The 16067-nt window shown below is 41.3% G+C and overlaps 1 protein-coding gene across 2 annotated transcripts in view; it reads right to left on the reverse strand.

The window, feature by feature from the left end:
* URB1 (URB1 ribosome biogenesis homolog) overlaps window positions 1-16067 on the reverse strand; it is a 147722-nt gene that overhangs the window by 105803 nt on the left and 25852 nt on the right. For both annotated transcript variants that reach the window (XM_030202133.1, XM_030202131.1), the window contains exons 6-10: window positions 14801-14886; window positions 12839-12964; window positions 9442-9572; window positions 7703-7898; window positions 288-425 (exon numbers count right to left, since the gene is read on the reverse strand). In XM_030202133.1, coding sequence (XP_030057993.1) covers window positions 288-425; window positions 7703-7898; window positions 9442-9572; window positions 12839-12964; window positions 14801-14886 — 677 coding nt within the window. The remainder of the gene's footprint in view (window positions 1-287; window positions 426-7702; window positions 7899-9441; window positions 9573-12838; window positions 12965-14800; window positions 14887-16067) is intronic.

A 16067-nucleotide genomic window follows, 5' to 3' on the forward strand; every position in this document is an offset into this window, starting at 1 on the left:
TAGGGTGAGGCGAGGCAGAATGAGCGGAGCCTGGAGTTGGCAGTGGTGGAGAAGGGTACTGAGAGGAGGGATTTGTCCTGTGAATGGAGGTTACGGGCAGGAACGTATTCGTTCCTGTGATTGGCTTTCCTACCAGTCAGATGTTCTCTATATCTCTCATGTCATCATTTAAGCCTGGTGCTTCCCACATTTGTCCAAAGACTGAAAACTACTCTCATATAAGGTAAACGTGTCCCAAACACATTTACCAAATGTCTCTGACAAGGAAGGCAGCAGCCTCAACTTACATTTAAACCTTGGGTGAACATGGCTTTATTGAACACAGGCGGGACGGACGTCACCATCACCATTGAAAGCAATCGAGAGAGGGGAACAAACTCTGGTGTTTTGAATGCAATGGAAATCTCTGGCTGGCCTTCATAAATCTGCAAAATAAAATGAAACATTTTTATATTGGGCCAAGAACAAGTCAAATCCTGATCTTTCCTGATTAAAAGGTCACTGTTTTAGCAAACTTGATCCTTATATGGAATCAAAACAAAACAAAAAAAAACTTGACAGTGCTTAAACAGCAACTCTGGTAGTTGGGAAGGAAGATCAATGCCAGGCAAACTTCTATGGTCTGTGATCCAAGAATATTAAGGTCATATCAAGAACAAGTATACATACTTTATATCACATGCTATAAATGTAACTCAGAAGAGGAGGGGAAGACACCTTAAGCTTGATAGCAGGTAAAATGTTGTCAGTTTGGAACATTGTTGGACTGCTGATTTAATCAAGTATTGACATTGAATGTGACTATGTTGCGTCCAAAATTATAGAATCATTCGTAAGTACATAAGTATTGTCATACTGGGACAGACCGAAGGTCCACCAAGCCCAGCATCCTGTTCCTAAAAGTGGCCAATCCAGGTCACAAGTACCTGGCAAGATCCCAAAAAAAGTACCTGGCAAGTGTCCAATATAACTGGTTGGTATTATGGTAAATTACTGGCTGCCCTATTTGTGATGCCTGTATTTGATCATGAAAGAGTGTAACTTGCTTGGCGTGGCAGGTATAAATTTGGCCGCCTTGTTGGGCAGAATGGATGGATCATGCGGGTCTTTATCTACCATCATATACTATGTTACCATCAGGCTTGGGAGGGGCCAACTAGATAGTATTTGGCTGGCCTGGCTGGTTTTACTTAAGGAAGATGGCAGGACCTTACAAAAGGGGAATATAAGTGCTGGCAATCTGCTTTCTGGGTCCTTGACTGCAGTTTTCTCTGATATAAATTAATCGAATAACATTTTGGGGGGGGGTCTGTTTGCAGTATTTATGAAAACGTTTTTTGATATTTTTCGAATAGGATCTGACAGACACGATATACACTTATGGATAGTAGACTGTTGAAAAGATACAATTAGTACAATGATTAAACCAATATGACACTTTATTGACTTTGTAGATGATATACTAACAGTCTCTTAAAATATATGAGCACAATAAATATTTGACAGAATTTAATTGATTCAGTATCTAGTGATATATAATTCAACAGTTTGTTGGGATTTATATTGTGGATTTCTGACTTTCCCCACAACTTTCTGTAAGAAGCTTTTCCCTCTATTTTTGGTGGTATGCACCTAAATGCAAGCATGTTCCTGCATAAATGATAGCATTCTCTAATTTATGTGCATACCTGTGTGTTCTGACTACACTCTGTCGACCTTCGTCTATGCACACGCTCACTGGCAATGTATATGCATCAGACCACGGTGCATACATTTTTGCTAGTTGGTACATAAGTACATAAGTATTGCCATACTGGGAAAGACCAAAGGTCCATCGAGCCCAGCATCCTGTTTCCAATCCAGGTCACAAATACCCGGCAAGATCCCAAAAATGTACAAAACATTTTATACTGCTTATCCCAGAAATAGTGGATTTTCCCCAAGTCCATTTAATAATGGTCTATGGACTTTTCCTTTAGGAAGCCGTCCAAACCTTTTTTAAACTCCGCTAAGCTAACCGCCTTTACAACATTCTCTGGCAACGAATTCCAGAGTTTAATTACACGTTGAATGAAGAAAATTTTTCTCCGATTCGTTTTAAATTTACTACATTGTAGCTTCATTGCATGGTATGTTACAAGATGACATTGATGAGCCTTCCTGCCACCAAACCTAGGGGACTGCTTACAGAATTATCATCAAAAATAAAACAGTAATTTATTATTAATAATAAATTACTGTTTTATTTTTACGATCTGCTTTGTTTTTTTCCATCTTGGAGCTTGCAGACCGTTTGCTCTTGTGTTTTCTTGGACTCTACAGAATTATCATCTACATGTCCAGCTGGTAATATTCAACTTCTAGATTAGTTTAATAAGGGAAAAGTCGTGCTTAGTGACGACAAGTAGGGGATTAGTTTAATAATGGAAAATTAGTGCAGCATTTGATTTATATACAGATTTAGTATTATTTTCCTGTTATGTTTACTCTTCTTTGGAATGCACCATATGCTCCTGATGGTATGGGTTACTATTTATATTTGTTTTCGTGGAAAATTTGTTCTATAATAAGAACGTAAGAGTTGCCATACTGGGACAGACCGAAGATCCATCAAGCCCAGTATCCTGTTTCCAACAGTGGCCAATCCAAGTCACAAGTGCCTAGAAAGATCCCAGGGCAGTAAAACAGGTTTTATGCTGCTTACCCTAGAAATAACCAGTGGATGTTCCCAAGTCCATCTTAATAATGGCTTACAGACTTTTCTTTTAGGAAATTAGCCAAACCTTTTTTAAACCCTGCTAAGCTAACTGCTTTTACCACATTCTCTGATAACAAATTCCCGAGTTTAATTACACATACAGTGAAGAAATATTTTCTCCGGTTTGTTTTTTAGTTTTAATAATTTTTATTGATGTGGCTGCATATCAAAACAACATTGTCATATCACAAATATTTCTAAGATACCTTCCAAACTAACAATTCTCAACTATAACTTCATCATCAAACTTTTGACATTTTCTCCCTCTCCCTATACCCCCCCCCTTTCCCAAGTCTCTTCAGCCCCCCAATCCCTCCCCCCCCTATCTGATATTTATAACAACAGTAAACCTAAATGGCTGCGTCCTTCCACGCTTGCCTTCTATGTTCAGATCTTTTTAATATCGAAAAGCACAATACACACAGATGTTTAGCTTTAACAAAGATCAGAGTGCAAATCCAATCAGATATTCCCCAGCTGCTACACATGGACCATCAGTAGAGGCTTCAATTCCCATAGGCTGCAAGAAGCCAGCTATGTCTACATTCGGGACATAAAGTTCTCCGGTTTGTTTTAAATTTACTACTAAGTAGCTTCATGTGTGCCTCCTAGTCCTACTATTTTTGGAAAGAGTAAACAAGCGATTCACGTCTACCCCTTTCATTCCACTCAGTATTTTATAGAACGCTATCATATCTCCCTTCAGCCGTCTCTTCTTCAAGCAAACAGGATGCTAGGAATTATTAGGAGAGGGATGCAAGATAAGACCAAAAAAAATTTAAAATGCCTCTGTATCACTCTATGGTGCGAACTCACCTTGAGAATTGTGTTCAATTCAGGTCACCGTATCTCAAAAAAGATATAGTGGAATTAGAAAAGGTTCAAAGAAGAGCAACCAAAATGATAAAGGGGATGGAACCGCTCCCATATGAGGAAAAACTAAAGAGGTTAGGACTCTTCAGCTTGGAAAAGAGACAGCTGAGGGGGGATATGATTGAGGTCTACAAAATCCTGTGTAATGTAGAGCGGGTGGAGGTGACTCAATTTTTCACTCATTCAGAAAGTACAAAAATCAGGAGATACAATGAAATTGCAGGTAAATACTTTTAAAACAAATAGGAGGAAATATTTTTTCACTCAAAGAATAGCTAAAGCTCTGGAACTCTTTGCCAGAGGATGTGGTAAGGGTGGTTAGCATATCTGGGTTTAAAACAGGTTTGGACAAGTTCTGGAGTGCATAGCCTTCATTGAGATGGATATGGGGGGAAGTCACTACTTGCCATGGGATTGGTAGCATGGAATGTTGCTACTCTTTGGGGTTCTACATGGAATGTTGCTACTCTTTGGGATTACGGAATCTTGTTGCTCTTTGGGATTCTGCATGGAATGTTGCTACTAATTGGGTTTCTGCCAGGTATTTGTGACCTGGATTGGCCACTGCTGGAAGCAGGATACTGGGCTAGATGGACCACTGGTCTGAGCCTGTATGGCTCTTATGTTCTTAAGTATTACTTTGTGAAACTTCATAAAATATAAGTAAAAACAAAAAATATTCAACTTCTAAACATTTAAGTTAGACCTCCAAGTGGCATGCACAAGTAGCAGGTGTAACTTGAAACATCTAACTTGGACACTTCAGGTTAACCCAAGAAATTCTATATAGTGCGACTTAAGTTGCACATGCAAATCCAGTCATATTCTTGATTTGCGTGTGCAACTTAATTAGTTAACAAGCCAATCTGTGCCAATAACTGTCACTTAACAAGCAACTGACACTAATTGGCATTAATTAGAATTTACAGGCAGAACTGTCTAAGCGTATTCTATAACAAGATGTGGGTAAATTCTAAGTCATCTATATCTAACAAAATAGAGCTTGCAGAGTGTAAATAATAAAACAGTCCTTCCTCAATGAATACATTCCCCTGTGTTCTACTATTAAGGTATTATGATGTTGAATTGGAGGAAAAAGCCTCAAACACAAGTAGAAAACTCCTTTGTTGGACTTCAACTTAAGGGAGCTTCCACCTAATCATCATAGGCTAAAAAACCTCCTAACTTTTATTATGTGTCTGCTGGCACTCAAATATGTAAACGTGCAGGGATCACTTAACTTATAGCTGTATCGTCACTGTATCTCTCTACAGTGACGATACAGCTATTGGCTGTGAGATACAGTGACGATACAGCTATAAGTTGAGTGATCCCTGCACGTTTACATATTTGAGTGCCAGCAGACACATAATAAAAGTTAGGAGGTTTTTTAGCCTATGATGATTAGGTAAATTCTAAGTCACACAGTTGGAAAGGGGCATGGAATGGGGGGGTCGTTGGTGTTTCTAAAATCTATGAACATTGTTATAGAATATACCCAGTCCACGCGTAATTTAGGCATCTGCATTTACACCAAGTTTTACTTGGTGTAACTGCCAGCGATTAAATTTAGTTTCGCGGAAGGGAGCTCAGCGTATTCTATAAACCGTGTGAAAATTTATGGCTTATTCTATAAAGTACGCCTAAATTTAGGCGTATTTCGTTTCAACGCTGATTTTTTAGGCCTGATATATCGTATCTAGTCCTAAATGTGGATAGTGAGCAGAGCTACCTGACTGGACAGCATCAGTAAATGTATTTTTTGCAACTGTCTCAGATCTTTCAAATTATATGTTGACTGTGTAGCTGATTATTGACCTCACAGTGCTACTATAACATATGAAGAGTAAGAGGGAACAACCATCAATGCCTAAAAAATGGAATTCTGAGAAAAATGACTCCAAAGACTCAATTATGTATATTAAAAGAGTATTTTTAAAGGGATGACAAGTTTGAACCGGGGCTGGAGAATTCTGTGTTTAAAACTTGAGAGCAAAAGGAATTGTGTTGTTGGAAGATTTATTGAATGGTGAGGGAGAGTTAATCTCCTTTGCGGATTTACAAACTCAGATAGGTGCTACATGGGGGAGCCGGTTCACCTATGCACAGATAAAACATTATGTAGCATCCTTGGATAAACCGCAATTGGGTCTTAAGATGGGAGCTAGGGTACGTCAGTTCTTTCAGGAAACTTTGGAGGGAGATCTCTCGGTTCAAGGGCTTCATAAATCTTTGAATAAAAGGGAACCCCCCAGGAGACTACTCCGTTCTGAAGGTGCGATGGGAAGCTGGGGATTTCTTTGGGGAATTGGGATGTGGGAGCCACTTTAAGGGGCATTCTGACACTAACGTCGGATGAGAGCCTGAGAGAATGCAGATATAGGGTGGTTCTTCGGGCCTATAAGACGAAAGGGCAGCTGGCACACATGGGGGGGACTGGAAGGAATGCGTGCATTAAATGTGGTCGGATTCCACACTCCTTGGGTCATGTTTTCTGGTTATGCCCATCCATACGAGACTTTTGGAAGCAAGTAAAGTTGTTTCTGATCAAATTTTGGGGGGTAACAATACAAGGTTCATTAGATCAATCTGTTTTGGATAAGCCGAAGGCTTTCCACCCGCTGCCAGAGTCAGCTACTATGTCGCAAGATGTGCCTGGTAGCACGGAAATGCATTCTACAATATTGGACGGCACAAGATAAACCATCCTTTTGGCACTGGAGAAATTGAGTGCATTTTAGTAACATGGGAAGCAAGGGACATGAGGGGAGTCTCCTAAATGTAAACAACGCTTCCTACAAATTTGGAATCCCTATCTACAATATCTAAGACCTCGAGGTCGAAGTCTCGTCCTTAACTTGATCCAGCCTTAGTGTGAATTAGTAACTGTAATTCAGCTTACTTAATTTATAGGGGGGGGCAGGTAGGGGGACGGGTTACTAGATAGGTCAATGGGGCTTTTGGGGGGGGGGCATGGGGGTGGGAGGTGGTTGTTGGTGGGATGATTCAGGGGAAGGTATGGTCTGCTAGAATCCAAAGTGTTAACATGTTATAAGTTGATTGTTGGGGAGGGATTGGGAGGGAAGGGGTGAGAAGTTATTAGGGTAACCCAGGGGGTTGGAAGAAGTTGGGGATGTATGGGGAGAAAAATTGTATAATTGTTTTCTTTTAAAACTGGAAGTAGCTGTTAGGATTTAGTTATGCATTGCTGTATGTTGTTCGGTCTTATTGTGACAATAGAGATATACCTTCAATAAAAATGTTGAAACATAAAGGGATGGCAAGTTCTGAGGATAAACATTAGAATGAAGCAGCATTAACTAAATTATAATACAAATCAACATATGCATCCAGCTTTTCCTACATTTGCACCCAGCTCTGGAACGCTTTACCTAGAAACATTAGAACTGTGAACACCCATTTAAAATTTTGAAAAGACCTCAAGACTCACGTCTTCTGGAAAGCCTACCCAGCAGACCCAAACTAATTCATGAACAATGCATCACATCTTTCGATCTAAGAAATTAACAATACCCCTTTCACATAATCCTGTACGAATTTTACCACTCCAGTTATAATTAAGTGCACTTCTACCCTTATCCTACTCTGTATTGCTCACTAGAAGCTGTAAGTCCCATCCCCGGAGACTTATCAGCCTCATTGGGATTACTTCTCTCTATATGCTACTATATATTCGTCCCAGAGTTGTATTGTCTTTTCCGGAACCTTATCAGCTTCCTTGCACCTACTGTTACTCTATTTTCCACTCTGTATATATTCCCGGAGTTGGTACTCTCCTCTCTGGAACCTGTAAGCCACATTGAGCCTACTGCTATGCGGGAAAATGTGGGATACAAATGTAATAAATAAATAAATTAAATTAAATTTTAAATATGGACTTTGATCGTTTTTCACTCTGAGTCTTCATATGTTCTGATGCTCTCACACATAAAAACATGACCAAATGAGTGACATTAGCACATCACCGAACAAAAGGAGGAAAGATAGGAAAAATGTTTGTTGTTTTTTTTTTTTTATAGAAAACAATACCAAGAAAGTTACTATTTTTACCTTTCTTAAAAGCTTAACATTCTGTAGCCAGGCAGTCTTGACTCTTGGCAGGAAGGAGTACTGGGTTTCTTTGAAGTATCTGCTAAGCAAGTCTGGGCAGCATTGGAGGATCTTCACCACCAGCTCGGCTTGAAGCTCATCCTCTGTGGAAGTCTTTAAACCTACCAGGAATCGGAGCAGAACCAGGTTCCCTGCTCTGGGACAGACAGCATGCATTTATTACTACACCACAGGTTACACACACACTTATGGCTGTAATAATTTCCAAGATTAAACACAAACCTCTCTGCTATAAGGCATATTTACTACTACTAATCATGTCTATAGCACTATTAGACATAGGCAGCACTGTACACATTATATGCAGGTCCCTAGAGGGCTCACAATCTAAGTTTTTGTACCTGGGGCACTGGAGGATTACGTGACTTGCCCAAGGTCACAAGGAGCTGCAGTGGGAATAGAACCAGGTTGCCAGGATCAGAGCCCACTGCACTAACCATATTTAAGAAAGAAGTAAAGCCCAAGAAGAAAATAATAAGAAACCTTGCAGAAAAGAAAGAATCAGCCTCTGACACAGAAATTTTACAAAGTAAATTACTGTCCAACAGAGACCAAAAGAAAGCAACCAATCACATCCATTCTACCTAAAAGAATCATTGCTAGAGATCTTTAAAGGCCTGTTGCTGTAACAAAATACAACCGATTAACTCAGTATCAGCATTCACAGCAACAGACATCGAGAGAGAGTTTTAAATGTATTGATTTAGTGGTCACAAAACATTCTTAGAAGCATTAGAAACAACCTTTATATATCCACAGATCAGGCACAGCACTGGTGGCAGCAGTCTCGAAGCCCTGGCAATGTGCCTGAGCCCTGTTCTGGTAGAACCACCTCCAAAGCTTAGGAGAGGGCAAGTCATGCTCCACGCCTCTGTGCCAAGAATGCAACAAGAGTGCTAAGCAGGGGCGTATCTGACCTTCAGCGGTAGGGGGGGGGGCAGAGCCGAGGTGCGGGGGCATTTTAGCCTCCCCGGCGCCACCGCCATCATCATCATCGCCCCACGCCACTGCCGCCATCATCATCGCCGACACCCCCCCCCCCCCCGCCGCCCCTCTCGGACCTCCCCGTTCGCTCGCCATCGTCGTCGCCTACCTGGGCTGGTGGGGACCCTATCCTCCGTCAGCCGAAGTCTTCTTCCTTCCTTTCAGGTTTCTGACATCCTGCACGTTGTACGTGCAGGACATCAGACTCAGAAACCTGAATGGAAGGAAGAAGACTTTGGCTGGCGGGGGATGGGGTCCCCACCAGCCCAGGTAGGCGAGTGAGCGGGCAGGCGAGTGGGGGGGGGGGGGGGTCGATGGTAGAGGGGTCCAGGGCCAAATCTACGGGGGCCCTGGCCCCATAGCAGCAACACCCCTGGTGCTAAGTAGTGTCAAAATAGGAAAGTGCAAGGAGTTTTTCCCAGTAATGTGGACCTTTGTCTACTGGGAACAGGCCTGGGACCACCAACTTATTGGGCAGAGAATGGCTTTCAGACAGTAACTAATCTCAATCGTTTCCAACTTGAATCAGTTTGAGCCCAACAACTCAAACGTGAAAGGCTCTATCAACCCCCATATAGCTGAATAAGTGATCGCAAATAGCACAAACTGCAAGAAAGATCTGAAGACCCCTTTCCGCATGAGAGTCTATTCTGCTACAGTGCAGGCACACACAAATTAGGAAGTCAGAGTTTTACCTGCCCACAGTGCCAAGACTTGGGTCATGGAAATTAATGCCATGTTTCAGAGAACAGCAGAGGTCCAATAGGAAGCCGTGCACTAATTCTCTTATCATGACTTTTCCTGCTTCCCTGGGATCCTGGGTGCCCTGGTAGAGTAGAGAACACAGAAAATACATGTCTTTCATGCCTTGTGATTACATTTATGATTGTTTAATATACCACTCTTCATGCAGTGGCACAACTAAATGAACCACCAAGTGAAAAAACAAAAGTATTCAGATGAATCTAAGAACAGTATATCAATTAAAGGATAGCTCAATTTAGTTAAAAATACATCATAGTGGCATCCAGGCAGCATTGCAGTTTAAGATATTCAATAGAAGGGGGAGTAGTTTTATAACCCATTTTAGCAGGTAAACTACTACTACGACTTATTCTTTATTAACATTTACTATACCGCTTTTTGCACAGAACTAAGCGGTTTTTCAAACTAAAAATGTAAACAGAAAAAGAACTACAATGTCAAATAGGATGGGGGGGGAGGGGAAAAGAAAGAGCAACCCAAGCATACAACAACAAAGGGGAAAACAGTAAGGAAAGAGCAAAAGGAAAAAGGGTTAAAAGTGGTCACAAAGCTCAATCACAATCACTGAAAGCCTGCTTCAAAAGCCAAGTCTTAATAGCCGTTTTAAATTTAGGGAAATAACAATTCACAATGAATCGCTAAAGGAAGACTATTCTAGAGTGCAGGGGCTAGAAATTAAAAAGCACTCTGTCTGGTACGCTCATATTTAGTCACAGCACTGTACATATAAGAGAAAACCAGTCCTTTCTGCACAGAAACAGGCATTTATAAAAAAGAGTCTGGGCTACATGCGCATACACATATGCAATAACATTCTCTTAACATGTAGTTTTACTGGGAACGAGCAGAAGTATTCCTGGGGGAGTCGTGACTTATGTGTGCACAGAAGCACATAGAAACAACCGGGACATCTGTGCACTTCCTGGAGGATTATTTTATGAAGGCAGATATGAACATAAGTTTCCATTATAAAATAGGTGTAACTTGCACGCATTTCTCTGCACAAGGTAGATAGAAGCAGTTATAAATGATCTTCCAAGGGCTAATTTTATAATAGGGCCCCCAGGGGAAAAGTCCAAAAAGGTACTTATTTCATCTCTATTTTGTAAAGGCAATACAGGAGCCAATGTGCCTTTCTAAAATAGACCCTCAATAGTGCACAAGGCGAAATTAGGTCTTACCTGCTAATTTTCTTTCCTTTAGTCCCTCCAGACCAGTTCAGATTCATGGGTTTCCACACTCCTTCCAACAGATGGAGACTGAGAACTAGTGTCTTCAAAGTCATCCTATAAGCATCCAATGCAGCCCTCCAGCTAATCAGTCACCCTGTCTCAAAGCCAGATGACTAAGGTTTTGCTTTTCTCTATATATCTTGTATTGTCTTTCCTGTATTTTTTTTTTAGATGTACTCTACGAACTGGGGATCCAAGATGAACACATAAATACAAACATCATGCTTGCAAACTGTTAAACTCCAAGCCTTCAACTTCCCTGCATGTCCAAAAAAAAAAAAAAACCCCACCATCCTAGAGAACTGTGGGTGGGAGCTGAACTGGTCTGGAAGAATGCTAAAGAAGCAGAAATTAGGTCTTATCTGCTTATTTTCAGTTCAGATATATGGGAGTTCCAAAGCAATATCCTCTATGGGTAGCTCCTCGTCAACCCACAAACAATACCCTTGCTTCAAATTCCACATCCTGACATGTCCCACAAAGGAATAGAGGGACAACCACATTGCCACCTTGCAGATATCCTATAGTTGTCTTAGAAGTTGCCTCTCCTTTTCTCGGCTCACCAAAGAATACAAACAGACAACCTGCAAACATTTTCCATCCTCCTAAGACAGATGCATAACATCCTTCTAACATCCACCTTAAGTAACTATTTCTGATTCGCATCCCCTCCTGCCTTCCCCAGAAACAGGAGAAGGATTCACAGATTCATACAAAAAGCAGACACTACCATTGGGACAAGGAAGACCTCCCTGCATGACAATGCCTGAACTTCCCAAGATCCTTCCTGCTGAACAAATTGGCACCAACAAAATCATTTTTAGGGTCACATCTTTCAACTTTGAATTGCAAAAGGGTTCAAAGGATGGCTTTACTAGGCCTGACAAAACCAAATTAAAATCCTAAGGCCAAGAGAGGTTGATCAACTTGAACCTCTCAAGAATTTCACCACATCTAGACACGACACCAATGGTTTACCCCATACCAAACCACAAGCTCATCTATGCAGTGCTCTGGTCCTGAAAAGTGCTTTCTCACAGAGGTATCATAACAGCATAAGAATAGCTATACAGTCCATCTAGGCCAATATCCTGTTTCCAACAGTGGCTAATCCATGTCACAAGTACCTGGCAGAAACCCAAATAGTAGCAATATTCCATGCTACCAATCCCAGGGCAAGCAGTGGCTTCCCCATGTCTGTCTCAATAGCTTTGTAGCATCTAATCTTACGTCTGTGTGAATTGATTTTTGTCTTTAACCTTTAGTTTGTCTCTCTGACACAGCATCCTTCTTCACATTTTCAGCACTGAATAATATATACTGTATTTGAGGTACAGTATGAGTAGGATCCCCTTATGCTACATATAATTCCCATGTGGATAACTATGCAGTCCTGTGATATACTGGGAGCTTGCTTTTAACAAATATTTGCTTTATTTATTTATTTATTTATTTGTAGCACTTGTATCCCACATTTTCCCACCAATTTGCAGGCTCAATGTGGCTTACATTTGCCGTAATGGTGGTTGCCATTTCCGGGTAACAGCATTACAAATGGTAACGTGTTAAGTTGCAGACATACATGGTAACATACATGTAGCATAACATACGTGAACAGATCATGGTATAGATATATATCATGTGCATATATATGTTAAGGAAGAATAAATTATGTTGACAGAAAGCCAACATTAATGGCACAGGAAACATCTCTTTCAGCAATTAATCCTCCGGCAGCAGTGGTTGTGGGCCAAACAGGTGCTAGAAGTTTTTGAGGCCAAGCGCTTGGGTGTCAAAAGGATAAAGAATGCTTTCTAGAGTTTGAGGGAGGAAGAGTGTTCACCGAGGTCAAGCGGTAGGTTTAAATCCCTACATTAATGTGATGTAATTAGATACTGAGACTTAACATACTGGCAGTTCATAAAAGTTTGCGGGAGTTTAAAAATGTATAGTATGGGGAGAGCGGGGATTCGAAATGCTTGTTTGTCTAAGACCCAAAGAGTTAAGTCTGCCCTGTTAGTGTGTGAGTAAAGTACTATAACCAGAGGAGCGACCACATACAAAAAGCAATACTGGTTGTGTGCAAATAAGTTACCTTAACCTCCTCAGTGCTCACATCCACAATGCCATCCCACCGGTACAGTGAAGCGATGTGATTTAAACCAGCTGCTGTGAAAAAGCGAACTTTCTGGGTCTTGCTGATGTCCTTATTTTTAACAACCTTGAAGGCAATGAAATCGCAAATCAAACAATGCCCCGGATGCCATGCAACTTCAATGCGGACAGACACAGAAACAAATATAAGAACACACATGACACAAATAAGCAAGTAAATTAGAAAATGACACACAGAGAGCCAGATTCAGCAATAGGGCTCAGAGCTATTCTATAAGTGCAAACTTATCTTCCATTTTAGGCCCATTTTAGATAGGTCATTGGAATCAGAACGGAGACATCCAGGTCAGAATGTGCTCCATTCTGCCTGTATTTTATAAAAGGCTCTGCCAAACGATTTAAAAAAGGGTATCTTGCACCTTGATCCCCTAGCTGTAGTACCACGACACTACAGCTAGGGACTCCGAGGTTCTATTTAGACATAAGACGCTTCTACAATGACCTCCTAAGTATATCAAGAAACCACCCTGAGAAAACTGTAGTCCCAAAACAAGTCAATACTTAGTACTGACTTAACTACCTTGCAACCTCTCCAGCAGCTGTTTAAAGCACCAGAAAACATCTTAGTAAGTCTCTTTGGTATTAGGTAGCAGCGGTATAGGATTTTATAACTATTTTCTTTAAATCAATACAGAGACAATATAGTCGACTATCTCAAATTTCTGCCCATTGTTCTTCCGATGTGGCCTCTCCAAAATCCCTTTCCCATTCTCTCCTATGTGTAAATTAAAAATAAATAAATAAAATCAGACCTTAAGGATGTTGCACTGTTTTATTATAGACCGAGTACTACTCAGATGCTGCTTAACATCACTTTGTATCCAAGTTCTTCCTGGACCGACTACCATCTACAGACAGTGCTGCTACTAGTATATCACTTATTTCCACCAGGGTCCAGGGAGGTGGTGTTTAATCGATGGGCTTCCAATGGCTTGCGTACCCTGGGGCAGTTTTGGGATGAGGGTGTATTTCTATCATTCTTGGACCTCCAAAACAAATATAGATTGGAGGTGAGAGCGCTTTTCAGTATAGGCAGGTCAGATATAGTGTTTATCATAGGACCTGAGAGATTTAAGCTCGAAGGAAACTTTGCTGAAAGGGATATGAGAGGACACGAGGAGGAAGGGCGGTAATTCTCATTTATATTTGGCCTTATTAACATACCATACCCCTCTACAAAAGTATATAACCAAGTGGGAAGCTGACCTAATGGTTAGTGCAGTGGGCTGCAGAAACTGGGGAACCAGGTTCGATTCTCGCTGCTGCCTAACGGGCAGCAGTGGGTTGAGATCCTGGGAAACTGGGCTCAATTCCCTCTGCAGCTCTGTGTCCCTAGGCAAGTCACTTAGCCCTTCATTACCCCAGGTACAATACACACTTAGATTGTGAGCCTATTAGGGACAGTACTAGTACCTGTATGGAAAACTGAACTTGTTAACCGCTGTATGCCTATGTGAAGCCCTCAGCAGTATATCAAATGACCTAAAATTAAGTAATTATTCCTCCAACTGTTGGGAGATGGGATTTAAATATTTGTTTAAAATTTGGAAATCGCCTTTATATATGAAACTACATCATCCAGTTTAAGGTCCTCGCCCCCAGCTTCACCATGTATGCTTCTGTTCTCCCTACCTACAAAGCCTTGCTCTCCCTTCACTGTGTGAGGGAATATGCAGCTAGAAAGACAATTAAGCAGGTCTGAGGATCACTTTAAGGTCAAACAGATGACAGATTACATAATCCCTGAATAATATCACTAAACAGAAAAAGGAGTGCCCAGAATTAGTAAAACTGCTATTAGTGCAAGATCAGATCAGTGCCTTGCCTACAAGAGATAATAAGAAAAAGGGCACTGATGGATTCAATGTCAGGAAACACCAACCTTTGTTTCTAGCGTAGAAAGGAGGAGATTGATAGTAGAAATTCTGTCTTCCTTTAATCCAGTGATAAAAATATCTGTAACAAAATCTAACACAGCAAAGAACAGTGAGCACACAAATAAACAACTGTAAACCTAAACACCCCCAACTCTATAAATATTCTGTAATCATTACCAAAACTCTGTTGACAGACCATTTAAAAGGAGAAATTTGGTTTTACCTCAAATTTCTTTCCATTAGTCCTTCCCACTATTCCAGAACCTATGGGATAGTTGTATCCACCAACCAGCAGGTGGAGATAGAGAACTGAAAACTGAGCTGAGACATACATATCTCTCTTGGCATCCAGTTCTGCTCCTCAGTATTTACGTAGACAAGCAGTAAGGAGAAACTCAGAACACAACAACCGTAAACAACTAGCTAACCTAACAATAACCAGATGAGCAAACATGTGTGGACCTATCATTTCTGGACAACTTGTTGAGAACAAGAGATATGTAGGAAGCACAATGTAAGGTGAAAGTTGTTATTTGATCCGTTACTTCGCACTGACTGAACATCTCATAAACCTCTAGCAGGCCTCTGGAATAATGGGAAGAACTAATGGAAAGAACATCATCAGGTAAGTTCTCCTGCCATTATGTAGCTTCCCCTATTCCAGAATCTGTGGGATGTTCAAAAGCATCCTGTGGGTGGGTTTTTGGCACCGCCACCCTAAGGACCAAAGCCCCAAAACTGGCTTCCGAGCATGATGCAACGTCCCTGTAGTGCTTGGCAAAGGTATGAGGCATCAACCACATCACCACCTTGCAAATATCCATCAGAGACCGCAAGTAGTCTCCACCCAGGATTTTGCTTTATGCCTCGTAGAATAAGACCACAGGGTCCAAGGAGTGCCTGCTGAAAAAGTCTGCCTCCAAATTCAAGGCCCATCGAAGTGAGCTGCTGACAAAACGATTGGATGGCTGAGAGGCCCAACTTGCTTGTTGATATAAACCACCGCTGATGCATTGCGGGAGAAAACATGGACCAGAGCCCCCCATCAAAAAGGGAGCAAAGTTGTGTTAAGGCATTTGACACTGCCCTGAGTTCCAAGCGATTTAATTGACCACCGAGACTCCTGCTCCATCCAGGTGCCCTGTGCCAAATGGAACTTGTAACGAGTTCCCCAACCTGACTTCCTGGCGTCCTTTGTCACCACTTCCCATTGTGTTATCAGAAAGGGAACTCCGACAGTCAAATACCTGTGTGACAACCACCACTGCATGC

This window comes from Microcaecilia unicolor, chromosome 4, assembly GCF_901765095.1.
Source record: "Microcaecilia unicolor chromosome 4, aMicUni1.1, whole genome shotgun sequence".
Lineage (NCBI taxonomy): Eukaryota > Metazoa > Chordata > Amphibia > Gymnophiona > Siphonopidae > Microcaecilia > Microcaecilia unicolor.